The sequence below is a fragment of the Tupaia chinensis genome, unplaced genomic scaffold (genome assembly GCF_000334495.1).
Source record: "Tupaia chinensis unplaced genomic scaffold, TupChi_1.0 Scaffold000074_1, whole genome shotgun sequence".
Taxonomy (NCBI): domain Eukaryota; kingdom Metazoa; phylum Chordata; class Mammalia; order Scandentia; family Tupaiidae; genus Tupaia; species Tupaia belangeri.
This window is the reverse complement of record NW_006159534.1, coordinates 1,667,310-1,681,985: the sequence shown is the minus strand read 5'-3', so window position 1 is coordinate 1,681,985 and position 14,676 is coordinate 1,667,310. Positions and strand designations below refer to the sequence as shown.

General features: G+C 40.9%; 1 protein-coding gene across 1 annotated transcript in view; it reads right to left on the bottom strand.

Moving 5' to 3' along the window:
* The window catches only part of TOR1AIP1 (torsin 1A interacting protein 1), a gene marked incomplete in the record, with an annotated part of 47,440 nt that overhangs the window by 31,823 nt on the left and 941 nt on the right, over positions 1-14,676 (bottom strand). Inside the window, 3 exon segments of the mRNA XM_014583786.2 lie at positions 6,773-6,817; positions 8,220-8,279; positions 11,946-12,020. Coding sequence (XP_014439272.1) covers positions 6,773-6,817; positions 8,220-8,279; positions 11,946-12,020 — 180 coding nt within the window.

The following is a 14,676-nucleotide window of genomic DNA, read 5'->3' as shown; positions in this document are numbered from 1 at the left end:
TAAATGCCGTTTAATGATCATATGTAAAGTAACAACAAAGCTCAGATGCCTTTAACAAAACAGAAAATTTTGTTCCTTTTCAGTTTCTCTATTGATTTGAACCTTGGTTTATTTACTTTTTAAAAAGGGAAACAAGACTGTGGAAAGCAACTGCCAACACGTTATATGGAAGTATTTTTCTCAAATCAGTTTAATTAGATTGGTATAATATAATTAAACACTGAGCGCCACTGAAAATCCTCCTGGATAATAGCCAAGTGCAAATCATTATCTAAAATACTGGGTCATTGGGAGTCACAGCACATTTTGCATAGAAATACACATCATAACTTTTTCTTTCAGAGATTTTTGCTATAGGGCATGTGCGCTCAGCGGAGACACAGATATGGACAGAGAGAAAGTGAGAAATCACCCCCCAGGGGGGCGGGTGGTCACACCACAATCCCTCCTCCTCCATTCTCCTCTCGGATCTTGGGCAGACATGCACATGCACCTGGTGTGTGGTTTAAACCATAGGTCCGAAGTTCAAACCACGGCTGACTACATGAGAGTCCAATGATGTAACCATTATGCTATCTGCTGGTCTCCATATCATGTCTCTTTTGACAACCCAATTTATTTGCCAAATTTTTGCTGTGAAAAAAATGATCCTCCAAAGATTGCCTAGTGACCTGGTGGCAGGTGGTGAGAAGGTTAAGAGTGCTGGATTCCTAAGATGCCAACTGCAGTTCCAGTCCTGGATCTGGCAGCTTGCTTTCTCACTTTCCCTCTCTCTGTCATTCTGTCCCTTCCTGGTCAAATTAAAAATAAATAAAGTTAAATAATTATTTTATTTTAAAAAAAAATAGAGAAGATTGTCCAATAATACCATGTTACTCTTAAAAACTTAAAACCTGGGACCAGCTGACAGCATAATGGTTACATTGCTGGACTCCCACATAGTTGACTGCAGTTCAAGTCCCAGACCCAGTGGCTTAAAACTCATGCCGGGCAAGTGTGTATGTGTGTGTGTGTGTGTGCCCAAGATCCCAAGAGGAGAATGGAGAAGGGATTGCGGCATGGCCATCCTCCCAGAGGAAGATTTCTTGCTTTCTCTCTGGCAAGTGCACAAGCCCTATAGCAAAAATCTCTCTATATATAAAAAAAAAAAAAACTTAAAACTTGCTATATTATGTGTTATTTTAATCTAGGTTCTTTACAGAGACTGTCTTTATATTTTCTTTCTTTTTTTTTTTTTTTAAGGAAAAATAATGGAAGTCAAACTTGTCTTAGTATTGTTGTTCTCTTAAATTTTTTATTAAGGAGCCAGCAGGTGGCATGGTGGTTAAGAGCTCTTGACTCCCATGTGGCCAATGCGGTTCGAATATTGGACCTGGCGGCTTCCTTTCTTACTTTCCCTCTCTTTCTCTCTCACTCACTCATTCAGTCTTTCTCTGATCAAATTAAAATAAAATAAATAAAGTTAAATAAAAAGTTTTTATTAATATTTCCATTCTTTATTAGTGTAACTGCTCCCTTTTTGAAGCTTTACTTTCTAAGGACATAACTATTATAGCACTTTTTGTACACTTTTCTTTTATTAATTTATATAATTATTCATATAACACACATACAAAAAAAGATTTTTTTTTTTTTTGAGAGGTTTTTGCTATAGAAATCACCCCAGGGGTGATTTCTTACTTTCTGTCTCTCTTGTCTCTGTTTGTCTTTCTGGCGCACGCATGTGCCCTATAGCAAAAACCTCTCAAAAAATAAGGAGTCAATGTGGGCGGGGGACAGCAGGTGGCATGATAGTTAAGGGCACTAGACTACCACATGGTTGACCAAGGTTCAGGTCCTGGACCTGGTGGCTTGCTTTCTCACTTTCCTTCTCTCTCTTGTGTGTGCGTGCTCTCTCACTCTGTCCCTCTCTGGTCAAATTAAAATAAATAATAAAGATTAAAAATAAAGAGAGTCAATAGGGGCAGCCAGGTGGTGTGGGGGTGAAGGCAGCTGGGTCCTAAAAACACATAAGGCTCAAAATTCCTAGAAGACAGTGGCATGGTCATCCCCTACAGGGGATGCTTTCTCACTTTCTCTCCCTACCCCCAGCAAGCACATGAACCCTGTAGCAAATTAAAAAAAAAAAAAAAAGTCAACGTTCCTTCTTAAAAAAATAAAAAAATTCAATTTGCGACCAGCAGCTGGCGTAATGGCTATGTCACTGGACTGCTATGTAGTCGACCGCGGTTCAAGTCCCGGACCCGGTGGCTTAAACTCATGCCAGGCGTGTGTGCATCTGTGCCCAAGATCCCGAGAGGAGAATGCAAGAGAAGGAATTGTGGCGTGGCCATCACCGCAGGGGGTGATTTTTCGCTTTCTGGCTCTGGTTCTCTCTATCATTTTGGGGAGTACACACACCCTATAGCAAAAAACCTCTCCAAAAAAAAAAAAAAAAAGAATTATTCTATTTAACTTTCATTTTTTAAAAATTTGACTGGAGAGGTACAGGGTGAGAGAGAGAGAGAGAGCAAGTCACCAGGTCCAGAACTTGAACTCCAGTCTGCCAACCAGTGCCCCCAACCACTATGGTCCCTGTCAGCCCCTCAATGTTCCTCTCAGTTATTATTTTAAAAATAGTAAGCCCATAATATTTGCATTAAAGTCTGAAACTAGTAATCAATAGTTAAGATTTCATATAATATTTTAAACACTCTACCTATTTCAATCTTAACGGAAGCTGCAAAGAATGTATGGATAAATATTTAAATATAACCTGATGACGAATCAGTAGCATCTATGTCAATATAAGGTTAGTTTCACTTCTCTTTTGTTAGCTTCCTTTATTTTAAATCTGAAGACAGAAGTTAAAGCATTAAAAGAAAGCTTTTTTTAAAGAGATATTTGCAGTAGGGTGTGTGCACTCCCAGAGAGACAGAAAGTTAGAAATCATGCCCCAGGGGGGATGGCCACATCACAATCCCTTCCCCTCTGTTCTCTCAGGATCTTGGGCACACACACACACATGTGCCTGGCATGAGTTTAAGTTGCCAGGTGTGGTACTCGAACTGCAGTCGACAATGTGGGAGTCCAGCGACATAACCGTTATACCATCTACTGGTCCCATAGTGCTTGTATTTATAAAAAGGTATTGTTTTTCCCCATGCTTATGTACCAGCTTTGGGAAATTAAGATAATATTTTTAGTTTTTTGCCTTAGGGCATGTATGCTCACCAAAGAGAGAGAGATAGAAAGTGAAAAATCACCACCCACCAGAGATGCCCACAACAGTCTCTTCTCTGTTCTCAGAATTTTGGTTGGCCATACACATGCACCCCAGTTTGTTTTTCAAGCTACTGGGTCCAGGACTAGAACTGTGGGTACAGTCAGGCGTGAGATCCAGTGCCTTAACCACTATACTACCCCAGGAAAATAAAATCTTATTTGAAGCAAAAATATATGTACTTTTTATGTCTAGGGCACATGTGCTTACCAGAGACAGAAAGGGAGGGAGAGGGAGAAAGCACTCCCCAGGGGGGCATGGCCACGCTGTAATCCCTTCTCTTCCATTACTCCTTCCTGTTTGGATTTGGGGTATGCACACACATGCACCCAATGTGTTTTTTAAACCTACAGGGCCAGGATTCACACGACGACCATGTGAGAGCTGAGTCTCTTTAACCATTAGGCTACAAGGCTGTCTCCAAAAATATTCTTAAAAAAAAACCGTTATTTTTAAAAATTATAAAAATTTGGGAACAGCAGATGGCGTAATGGTTACGTTGCTGGAGTCCCATGTAGCTGATCATTGTTTGAGTCCCAGACCCAGACTTAAAACTCACACCTGGTGCGTGTGCATGCATGCCCAAAATCCCAAGAAGAAAACGGAGGAAAAGGGAATGTGGCGTGGCCACCCCCCCAGACTGCTATACTTTCTGTTTTTCTGTCTCTGTCTCTCTGGTGAATGCATAGGCCCAATAGCAAAAATCTCTCCAAATAAAAAATTATAAAGACTTGGGTATAACACATATATAGACAATGGTAATCATTACATCGCAGTACTAAAAAAGTGTTACCTTTCTACTATTTCAACCGATTAGGAAATATTTTCTAAGTCCTAGGTCTTTATGTGTGTTTTAAGGATAAATCTCTTACAACCACCTCCTCTGGTGGGGACCAACCATTAATTGTACCACTTTCTGTTCATTTTCTGTTGCGTGGCCAGTTTTTAATGAAAATACAAGTTCTAGGTATATCCGGCTTATACGACTCATAATATTTTGAAAGTCCAGGTACCAAAGCATCTATTTTCCTACTACAGACTTTCCTGCATGTGGCTGGTGCAAGGGAGGAAGGGTAGTCATGGAAAAAAAATCAACTTTGCTTATTGGATGTCTTATCTGGAGACAAAGAAAATATCATAAGTGAGACCGTGTTTTCTAAAACGAAGACTGCATGGATTGCAGGAGTCACTGTCTCCTTTCCTCTTGTGCTTCAGTAAAACCTAGCACGGGATGCGGTAATAAATGTATGTCCAGGCAAGTACAGAACTCCTGAATTTACTCTTAGAACAAATAATAATTTGGGTATACACTGTTTTACTCTTGCCACTGATGTAAATTCGGAGCTGGCAAACGTAAAAGGCCAAATAGTAAATGTTTCAGGCTTTGTGAGCCACATAAGGTCACATGTGGGTATTTTTCCCCCCTCAAAAATATCAAAATCCTTTCTTAGTTCATGAACTGTACAAAAGCAGATTGTGGGCCAGACTGTATCCAGAGGCAAATGCCTCCTGATTTCTAGTATGAAGATTTTGTTTTTAATAGGTTTTTGCCTTAGGGTGCATGCTCTCAACAGAGAGAAGAGACAGAGACAGTGAGAGGGAAAGTGAGAAATCACCCCTGAGGGGATGGCCACGTGGCAATCCTTTCTCCTCCATTCTCCTCCTAGGATCTTGGGCATGCATGCACACGCACCTGGCATGATTTTCAAGCTACCTGGCCCAGGACTCAAACCAGTCAGCTATGTGGGAGTGAGGTGGCATAACAGCTATACCATCTGCTGGCCTTAAGACTGTCCAATGCCAATTACTTTTTTTGTTTGTTTAGGTTTTTGAAATAGGGCATGTGTGCTCTCCAGAGAGTGAGAGATTAACAAAGAACCCCACCCCCAACGTGGATGGACATGACACAATCCCTTCTTTGCTATTCTCCTCCTGGGATTTTGGGCACGCGTGCACACAAGCCCAGTGTGATTTACAAGCCACCTGGTCTAGGACTCAAACCACAGTCAGCCATGTAGGAGTCCAGCATCTTAACAACCATACTACCTGCTGGCCCCAATGTCAATCACTTTTGAGAACAGACTCAAAGTGGGATGCAGGAAGAAGAGTATAGAATAGCTTGGATTTAAGCTCCATGAATGGCCATTTCATTTGCTCCAAGATGTACTAACATCACTATTAAAGGAATCAGGGTGTCATTTCTGTATTAACCTCATAGAAATCACTTTAAAATGGAAATGACTGGGACAGCAGGTGGCATGGTTGTTAAGGTGCTAGAATCCCATGTAGCTAAACAAGGTTCGAGTCCCAGACCCAGTGGCTTACTTTCTTTCTTCCTCTCCTTCTCTGTCTGTCTCTGATGAGCACATGTGCTATACAGCAAATTAATAAGTAAATAAAATTAAATTTTTAAAAAAGGAAATCACTTTAAAGTTAGTTTTATTAAATACTCTAGTACTTAGAAAAACTATTTCTAGGGGACCAGAAGATGGCATAATGGTTATGTTGTTGGATTCCCATGTAGTTGACCGCAGTTCGAGTCCCAGACCCAGCGGCTTAAAACTCATGCCAGGCGCCTGTGCATGGGGCCCAAGATCCCAAAAGGAGAATGGAGAAGGGATTGTGGCATTGCCATCCTCCCTGGGGGGGGGGGGGGTTTCTCCATTCCTGGGGGGGGGGGTGATTTCTCACTTCCTGTCTCTGTTTCTCTCTGTCCAGTGAGAGCATGCGCCCTATAGCAAAAATCTCTCTCTCAAAAAAAATAAAAATTATTTCTAAATCTAGCTTTTATAAGTTTGTAACTTAAAAAAGGAATCTATTTAGGATTCTACAACATAAATAAGGGCTTGTTTTGTCTGTTTTTAAATAAAACACTTCAGATACTCTGGTGGGTTAAAGTACACACAATAAGCTGCGTATTGCAAGGATCATTTTCTGTAAGCAGACACTACAAACCTCAATGTCTCTGAAGAACTCAGCCTGAGGTTAAGTAAAAGATGAATTAATAGAGAAAGCTGCAACTACTCATAAAAAAAAATTCCCTCTGTTGCCTTATCTTCAAATTTAGAGAAAAAAGAAAAAAGATTAAGCCTAACCACAGTCAACGTAGGGTCACATGAAGTCACACAGCCTGGTACCTCATGTCCTATACCAAGACAAACACTAAAAAGAGTTTAAACTAGTTCAACAGATATAGCAAAGGACACTGAGCTTATTAGGAAAACATCTCACATTCACTTCTAAATCAAGGAATAAACCTTATTTGGTAAGTTTTTGGTAAATTTCCTTACAGTGAATTTACTAAAGATCATTTAAAACTAGATTTATTACAAGTTCTTAGATACACCCAGGCTTCTTAAGATAGGTCATGATTATAGGAAACAAAGTCCCACAGGCTGAGATAATAGACAAAGTAATATTGGCAAGCCAGTGACTACATGAGAGCTCATGTATTCTATTAATAATCAGAACCCGCAAAGAGAATCTGTAAGAGTTCAGAGATAAACGAACCTAATTCATTCATTTTAGTACTTCCATTTGTCCTGTATGCTGAATCTGCAAGAGAGGAAGCAAGAAAATGATTAGTGCTGGAAAGGAAATGCATCATATGGTTCTTTACCACAGGTTCATCATCAAAACCTTAACAGATCCTTATCATCAAAATACTTCAAAAGGTTAGTCATCTGAAAAAAACTGACACGATTCTTTCTTAAAGGAAATGATTGAGAAGCAACAGAAACCTAATATGAAGAAAATAAGCTTCTTTTTTAGTTCTGGTGAAATCAAGCATCCTTAAGGGCCAATAAACATAGGAAATGAAGCAGAAGTAGACTGCTTGGAGTGACTTTTACTCGTTTTCTTTCATAGTCATGTAATCAAATAAAGGCCGGTATTTTCTAAGGTTTTAGGTTAAAAGTTGAGATAAAAAAAAAAGATGGGAACCAGCAGTTAGCGTAATGGCTATGTCACTGGACTCCCACGTAGTTGACTACAGTTCGTGTCCCGGACCTGGTGGCTTAAAACTCACGCCGGGCATGTGTGAGTGCATGCCCAAGATCCCGAGAGGAGAATGGAGGAGAAGGGATTGCGGCGTGACCATCCCCCATGGGGGGTGATTTCTCACTTTCTGTCTCTATGTCTCTGTCTGGCGAGTGCACGTGCCCTGTACCGAAAAACTTCTCAAAAAAAAAAAGAAAGAAAAGAAAAGTAATCTAGGCAAGGAAATTATATAACCTTGAGTCACAAAGCCTCAATCTCCATTTTTTAATATACAAACATTAAAGTTTATTTACTTCTATGCATGAGAGAGACCGAGAAAGTACCCTCAGTGGGATCTAGACACAGCAATCCACCCCTCCTTTAGCCAGCCCTGGATCAGGGGCTAGCCTGTGCCTGGCATATCCAGGAACCTTGGCATGGGGTCAGCCTCGCGGAGCCTCTCATTTTACCACTGGACCACTGTCTGGCCCCTCTGAATTGTTTTTTGGTAGTATACTGGGAAGAACAGAACGTTTCTGGCCTTGGTTTAAAATCATTATGGTAGCAAAAACAAAACAACATACTGTATTTATATATAAACTTCTTTTACGTCTCAGAAAATATCTTTGGGAAAATACTTAAGGCACCAACACCACTGGTTACTTCTGATGAGGAGACTGGGTGGCTAAAAAAACTGAAGAGCAGGGAGACTTCATTGTGTGTACAGTTACTTTTGAGTTTTGAATAAATGAAAATTAAAATTATATTAGGGCCAGCAGGTGGCGTGGTGGTTAAGGTGATGGACTCCCACATGGCCAACCATGGTTTGAGACCCAGACCTGGAGGCTTGCTTTCTTACTTTCTCTCTCTCTTTCTGGTCAAAATAAAAAATAACAACAAACAAAATGAAATAGATAATTCTTAAAAAATAAAATTGTATTTGTAAAAAAGTAAACCAACAGACAAAACAATCTCTTACCAGATCTTGGGCTTCTGAGAGGGGGTCTGCGTAGGCTGCTTAGAAGATCTTCAATCACCACTATTAAAACAAAAAAAATTTAAAATATAAAGTGTTAACCATATCAGACTTGTCACACAATCTCCATAAATCATGACAAAGACTTCTGGAGATTTTTCATTGTGCTAGAGTACTAGAGACAATGATTCTCTAAGTGACAACCTCTTGTGAACTAGCAAAAATAGTAAACTAGACACAAGTTTCCTGCCATATAAAATGAATGGTCTTGGGGCCAGCAGGTGGCATGGTAGTTAAGGGCTCTGGACTCCCACATGGCCAACCATGGTTCAAGTCCTGGACCTGGAAGCTTGCTTACTCACTTTCTGTCTGTCTGTCTGTCTCTCTCCCCCACCCTCTCCACTCTGTCCCTCTCTGGTCAAATTAAAATAAATAAATAAAGTTAAATAAAAATAATTCTAAAAAAAAAATTAATGTTCTTGATAGAAAAATTTACCATTTTTTTTCCAGCAGATCATATTCATACAAAGGAAAGAAATACTAAATTAAACTTTTCTAAATTGATCAATTAAGAACCAACTGATCAATGGGATCAGTTGGCGTAATGGCTATGTCGCTGGACTCCCATGTAGTCAACCGTAGTTCGCATCCTGGACCCGGTGGCTTAAAACTCACACCGGGTGCGTGTGCGTGTGTGCCCAAGATCCCAAGAGAATGGAGAAGGGATTGTGGCATGGCCATCCCCCCAGGAGGTGATTTCTACCTTTCTGTTTCTCTGGGAAATACATGTGCCTCCCTAGAGAAAAGAGCCCTCAAAACAAACAAACAAACAAACAAAAAACCAACTGATTGGGACCAGCAGTTGGTATAATGGCTCTGTAGCTGGACTCCCATGTAGGTGACCACAGTTCGAGTCCCGGACCTGGTGGCTTAATAAATTCATGCTGGGCACATGTCCAAGATCTTGAGAGAATGAAGGAGAAGGGGTTGTGGCATGGCCATCCTCCCGGGGGGTGATTTCTCACTTTCCTGTCTCTCTCTGTCTTTCTAGCGAACGCATGCGCCCTATAGCAAAAACTTCTCCCAAAAAAAAAAAAAAAAAAAAAAAAAAAAACTTGATCTAGTCCATTTGCGACTTACACTCACTGAATTTTTTATGGCATATTTTAATTTAGAGTTAACTTCCTAAAGTTAATATGCTCCCTCCGACTATTTAACTTTGTGTGTATTCAGGAAATGCAAATTCTAGACATTTCAGACTGTCTATGGGCCAATGGCATAGAGTTAGTGAGAAGCCCATCCTATTAAATAAAATATTAATTTTAGTCTAGAAAATCACTTATGAAAAAAGTGATAAGAACTACCATTTGATCCAGCAATCCCACTTCTGGGTATTTATCCGAAAGACAGGAGAATGCTCAGTCAGAAAAGTGCTTGCACATCAATGTTTATTGCAGCATTATTCACAATCGCCAAGACATGGAACCAACCTAAATGTCCACAAACTGATGAATGGATTGGAAAAGTGTGGTATATATACTCTATGGAATACTACTCAGCCATAAAAAAATAACAAGATCCTGGCATTTGATAGAAAGTGGTCAGATATGGAGGATCTACTGCTGAGTGAAGTAAGCCAGGCTATGAAAGATATGTACCCACTCAATATATACCGACTATCCGCACTCTGGTAGAGAGCAAAAAATTGGAGGACATAAAAGCAGTGAAGGTACTTAAAGAGAACAGGACAGTGTGGAATGGGGGAGGTGAAGAGAAGAGGATAGAGAAAGTTAGCAAGAGAATAACAGAGAGGCAGGACGTTAGTGAGAAACAGATATGGCTTATTATCTGTTGATGATGACATGTATAGTATTCTCAACTGGATTGGTCTGAGAAGTATTTCATGATGGGTAGTCTTTTTACAAGCAAAATGACAAAGTGATTGACTATTTTAAAAAATAATTAGAATAATAATAATAATAATAATTGGGAAAATCATTGAAAAGATATTGAATGTTGAAGCGGGGAGATTAATGTCTCTGTATTGACTGACATGCATGGCATTCCCTTTTGAAAAAGCAATGTAATACACTGCCAGCAGTTAGCGTAATGGCTATGTCGCTGGACTCCCACGTAGTCGACCATGGTTCACGTCCTGGACCCGGTGGCTTAAAACTCACGCCGGGTGCGTGTGTGTGCATGCCCAAGATCCCGAGAGGAGAATGGAGGAGAAGGGATTGCGGCGTGACCATCCCCCCTGGGGGTGATTTCTTGCTTTCTGTCTCTATATATGTCTCTGTCTGTCTGGCGAACACACGCGCCCTATAGCGGGAAAACAAAACAAAACAAAACAAAAAAACCTCTCCAAAAGAAGAAAAAAAAAAAAGGCAATGTAATACACTGTAAAGTTATATGTAATCCAATGTAATACAAAGGAGATTATGATGATAATAAAAATAAAAATAAAGGAAAAAAAAGAAAATCACTTACGAAGTATGTTTTCTCAAAGAGTCTCACATCACACAATCTAAAACCCAATAAATATCAATTTTGGAATACATTATGTTCTATTTCATTCATCTTTATGTGAGCTGTCAATACGAAAACTGCGAAAACCATATTCTGGAACTTCGATGATCCCCTTAAGTCTTCCAGCTCTAAGATTTTATGAAACATCTAGCTCAATTGTTAGTTTTTAACACACCAGGTATTTAAAACTTATATAAACAGCTTTGTTAAGATTTTACTAAGCAGAAAACTGAACCCACCATATTTTTTTATTTTTATGTATTTATTTTTTTGGAGAGGATTTTTACTATAGGGCGCGTGAGCTCACTAGAAAGACAGAGAGAAAGTGAGAAATCATCCCCCAGGGGGATGGCCACACCGCAATCCCTTCTCCTCTATTCTCCTCTCGGGATTGTGGGCACGCACATAAACGCCTGGCGTGAGTTTAAGCCACTGGGTCCAGGACTTGAAACACAGACGACTACATGGGAGTCCAGTGATATAGCCATTACGCTAACTGCTGGTCCCTGAACCCACTTTAAATAGAGGGCAGTGTAACATAAGTCATTCACATGATATTTAAAAACTTGACTGAGTAGCTAATTATTACAAGAGAGACTGACAGTGGAGGTACTTGGGAAAAATGAAAGGGCTCTGAAGACAAACCTTGGTTTGAGCTTTGACTCAGTTACTCTGAGTTCTAATCTCAGTTACTCTGAGTTCTAATCTCCTCATCTAGAAATGATCTGGTATTGCTCCTACAAGGCTATATGGCTTAATGTATACCAACTGACTGGTGCTTTGAGTAGGTACTCAAGTCATTCCCTTGTCTTCTTTCCTTTCCTTTTTTTTAATGAGAGGGATAGAGAGTGAAGTAGTTTTGAGAGGGTCTCTCCATGTCATGATACTTCTTGTCCCAATATCCAAGGTACCTGGGATCACACATGCACACCACCACACTGGTGAGTTTAGGTTGGTCTGTAATCCAAACCCGTACCTTCCACAGGGCTCCAGTATCATGCAACAGCCCTATTGCCTATACCGTCATGGTGGGCCCCTGTCTTTTCTTGACCCATATTTGTATTGCTCAATTAAATGAACTGACAAAGACTCAAACTCCCAGTGATGTAAGTTTTGAGCTCTTTAATTAACCAGGCTACCATCTGTACACAAAAAAAGTTGGCAGGTAAGATGAAAAAACAAAATATGAATTATTATTACCTGTAGCCTCTTGGGTTCTGACAGTTTTCTTTGAGATTGTTTGGCTTAAAACAGTTTGGGAAGATGGTTCATCCTCTAAAGAACAAACAAGACAAGAGTTAAACTTCAGCATATATAATCTGGGACATCATGGTATAGACTATGCACAGTAACAAAAATATATCAGCCAAAATGCAAGTAATTCATTTTCTTGGAATGTGTAGCTATGTTTATAAAAACTTAGGAATTGGGACCAGCAGGTGGTGTGATAGTTAAGGTGCTGAACACTCCCACATGGCTGACCATGGTTCAAGTCCCAGACCTGGTGGCTTGCTTTCTTGCTTTTCTCTCTTTCTCTCTCTCTGGTCCAATTAAAATTAATGAATGAATAAATAAAATTAAATAGAAAATTCTTAAAAAAAACTTAATTAAATTAGTGAGAGTTATTTTTAAGACAGAGTATAATTAATTCATTGGAATATAAAAATAAACTACTCACCATACAAAAATGTAGATTAGTCTATCAGAGTTATAGAACATTAATGAGTCAGTGGGGACAGCAGATGGCATAGCAGTTACGTCACTGGACTTCTACAAGGCCAACCATGGTTGGAATCCCAGACCCAGTGGCTTAAAATTCACACCACACCAGGGGACCAGCAGATGGAGTTAATAGGTATGTCTCTGGACTCCCATTTGATAGACCGCTGTTCTAGTCCAGGACCTGGTGGCTTAAAATTCATATTGGGCGTGTGTGCATGCCCAAAATCCTTAGAGAATGTAGGAGAAGGAATTGTGGGATGGCTAGCCCCAGGGTGTGTGTGTGTGTGTGTTTCTCGCTTTCTGTCTCCAGTGAGTGCATACATCCTACAGCAAAAATCTCTCTTAAAAAAATACCTCACACTAGGTGTATGTGCATGTGTGCCCCAGATCCCTAGAAGAGAATGGAGAAGGGGTTGTGGCATGGCCATTCCTCTGGGGGGGGGAGGGGGGTGATTTCTCACTTTTCCTCTTTGTCTGTCTCTCTATCCGGCAAAAGCATGTGTCCTAAATCAAAAACTTCTTTAAAAAAAAAATAAAAAGGCCGCAAAACCCCAAAAAGATGGGTCAGAACGTTAAAAAAAAAATATGTAGAAGAAAGCAGAGAGAAGAGTGAACAATGTTTAAATCCTTAAAGATTTACTAAAACAGTAAATTCCTCATTTTTTTTTAATATTCCTCTGGGGGGGGGAGGGGGGTGATTTCTCACTTTTCCTCTTTGTCTGTCTCTCTATCCGGCAAAAGCATGTGTCCTAAATCAAAAACTTCTTTAAAAAAAAAATAAAAAGGCCGCAAAACCCCAAAAAGATGGGTCAGAACGTTAAAAAAAAAAATATGTAGAAGAAAGCAGAGAGAAGAGTGAACAATGTTTAAATCCTTAAAGATTTACTAAAACAGTAAATTCCTCATTTTTTTTTAATGGCCATATAACTGCAGGAGACTGTAGTAGTCTATGTAAGTTAACAGACATTTACATTTTCTGCCATGTGCAAAGCATACTCCCAGGAAATGAAAAAGATACAGAATTATCCAATATATATGACAGGATGCTTGTCTTCAAGTTTATAATCTTATGTCAGAGATAAGAAGTTGTTACACGCAAGGCAACTTACATATCTTCAACACAGTTTCGCAAATCAACAAGTCGTCCAACGTGTCTGCACTTCAAGTGTCAGGAGGGAAACCTGCAGCCTGTGGCTGTGCTGAGCTGAAAATCCCCCTCCTCATAGCCACCAAGGTCAACCTCTATGTCACGCATTGTGATTCAAATGCCCTGATTTTTTTGCCTCATAGGTGCTTTACTCGCGGCTAACTTGAAACTTCACCTGTGACTCAGTATTAGCTCTGGGGGAGGGCGGACAGGATGGGAGCGGATGGGTTCAAGGACATCGAGTCACAGTGAGACTTTCCTAAAACTATACACTCACTTTATATCCTTTTAGGTCACAGAAACGAAAACTTCCTAATTATTCAGCAGAGTCATGTTCTGTCTGGCGACTTTGTCAGGTTACTTAAGATTAATTACAGCGAGGGCCCCCAGCGGGGGCTGGGGGAAATTTTGGGCAGGGATCACCTCACTTGAAAAGAGGGGGGACGTCAGCTTAAGCTTATCAGCCACTGAGAAGCTTTATTTCAGAATAACTGCGTTATCCCATTTCGATGTATTTGGGGCAGGGTTTCAAGTCCGTTCACTAACTCCGCTATCTCCTCTCTCTCGGGATGCTCACTCAGAAATCCCCCGTCTTCCCACCTGGGTGGGAATGGAAGCTCTGCGAGGTTAGATTAGAACCAAGACTATCAGCTGGGGATTTCTGGTTTCCGAGCGTTACAGAAGGAAATGGAAGTGGCTTCTGTAGAAACATCCGCAGGACAAAGGGAACCGAAACGAAACCGAACCCAGAGTAATCCCAAATCCCGACAGTCGCCTAAGTCGCCATGCCCTCGTGAGGGCCTGCAAAAACGGGCAGCTCTGAAGCCCCTAAATTGATGCCCGGAGATGGGCTCTGCCAGGATGCTCGGCACCACCATCTTTCCGCTCCGCCCGCGGCGCCTCCTTTCCGCCTGAGGACTCGGGGGAACTCGGCACGTCCCGCGGGGCCGAGGAGCCCCGATGTTCCGGCTGGGGTGAGCTCCACCGCGGCGCACGCCGGCCCGCCTGCTGCGCGCGCTTCCTCCCCCCCCGCGCCCCTGCCTCGGCCGGCGGGCGGGACCG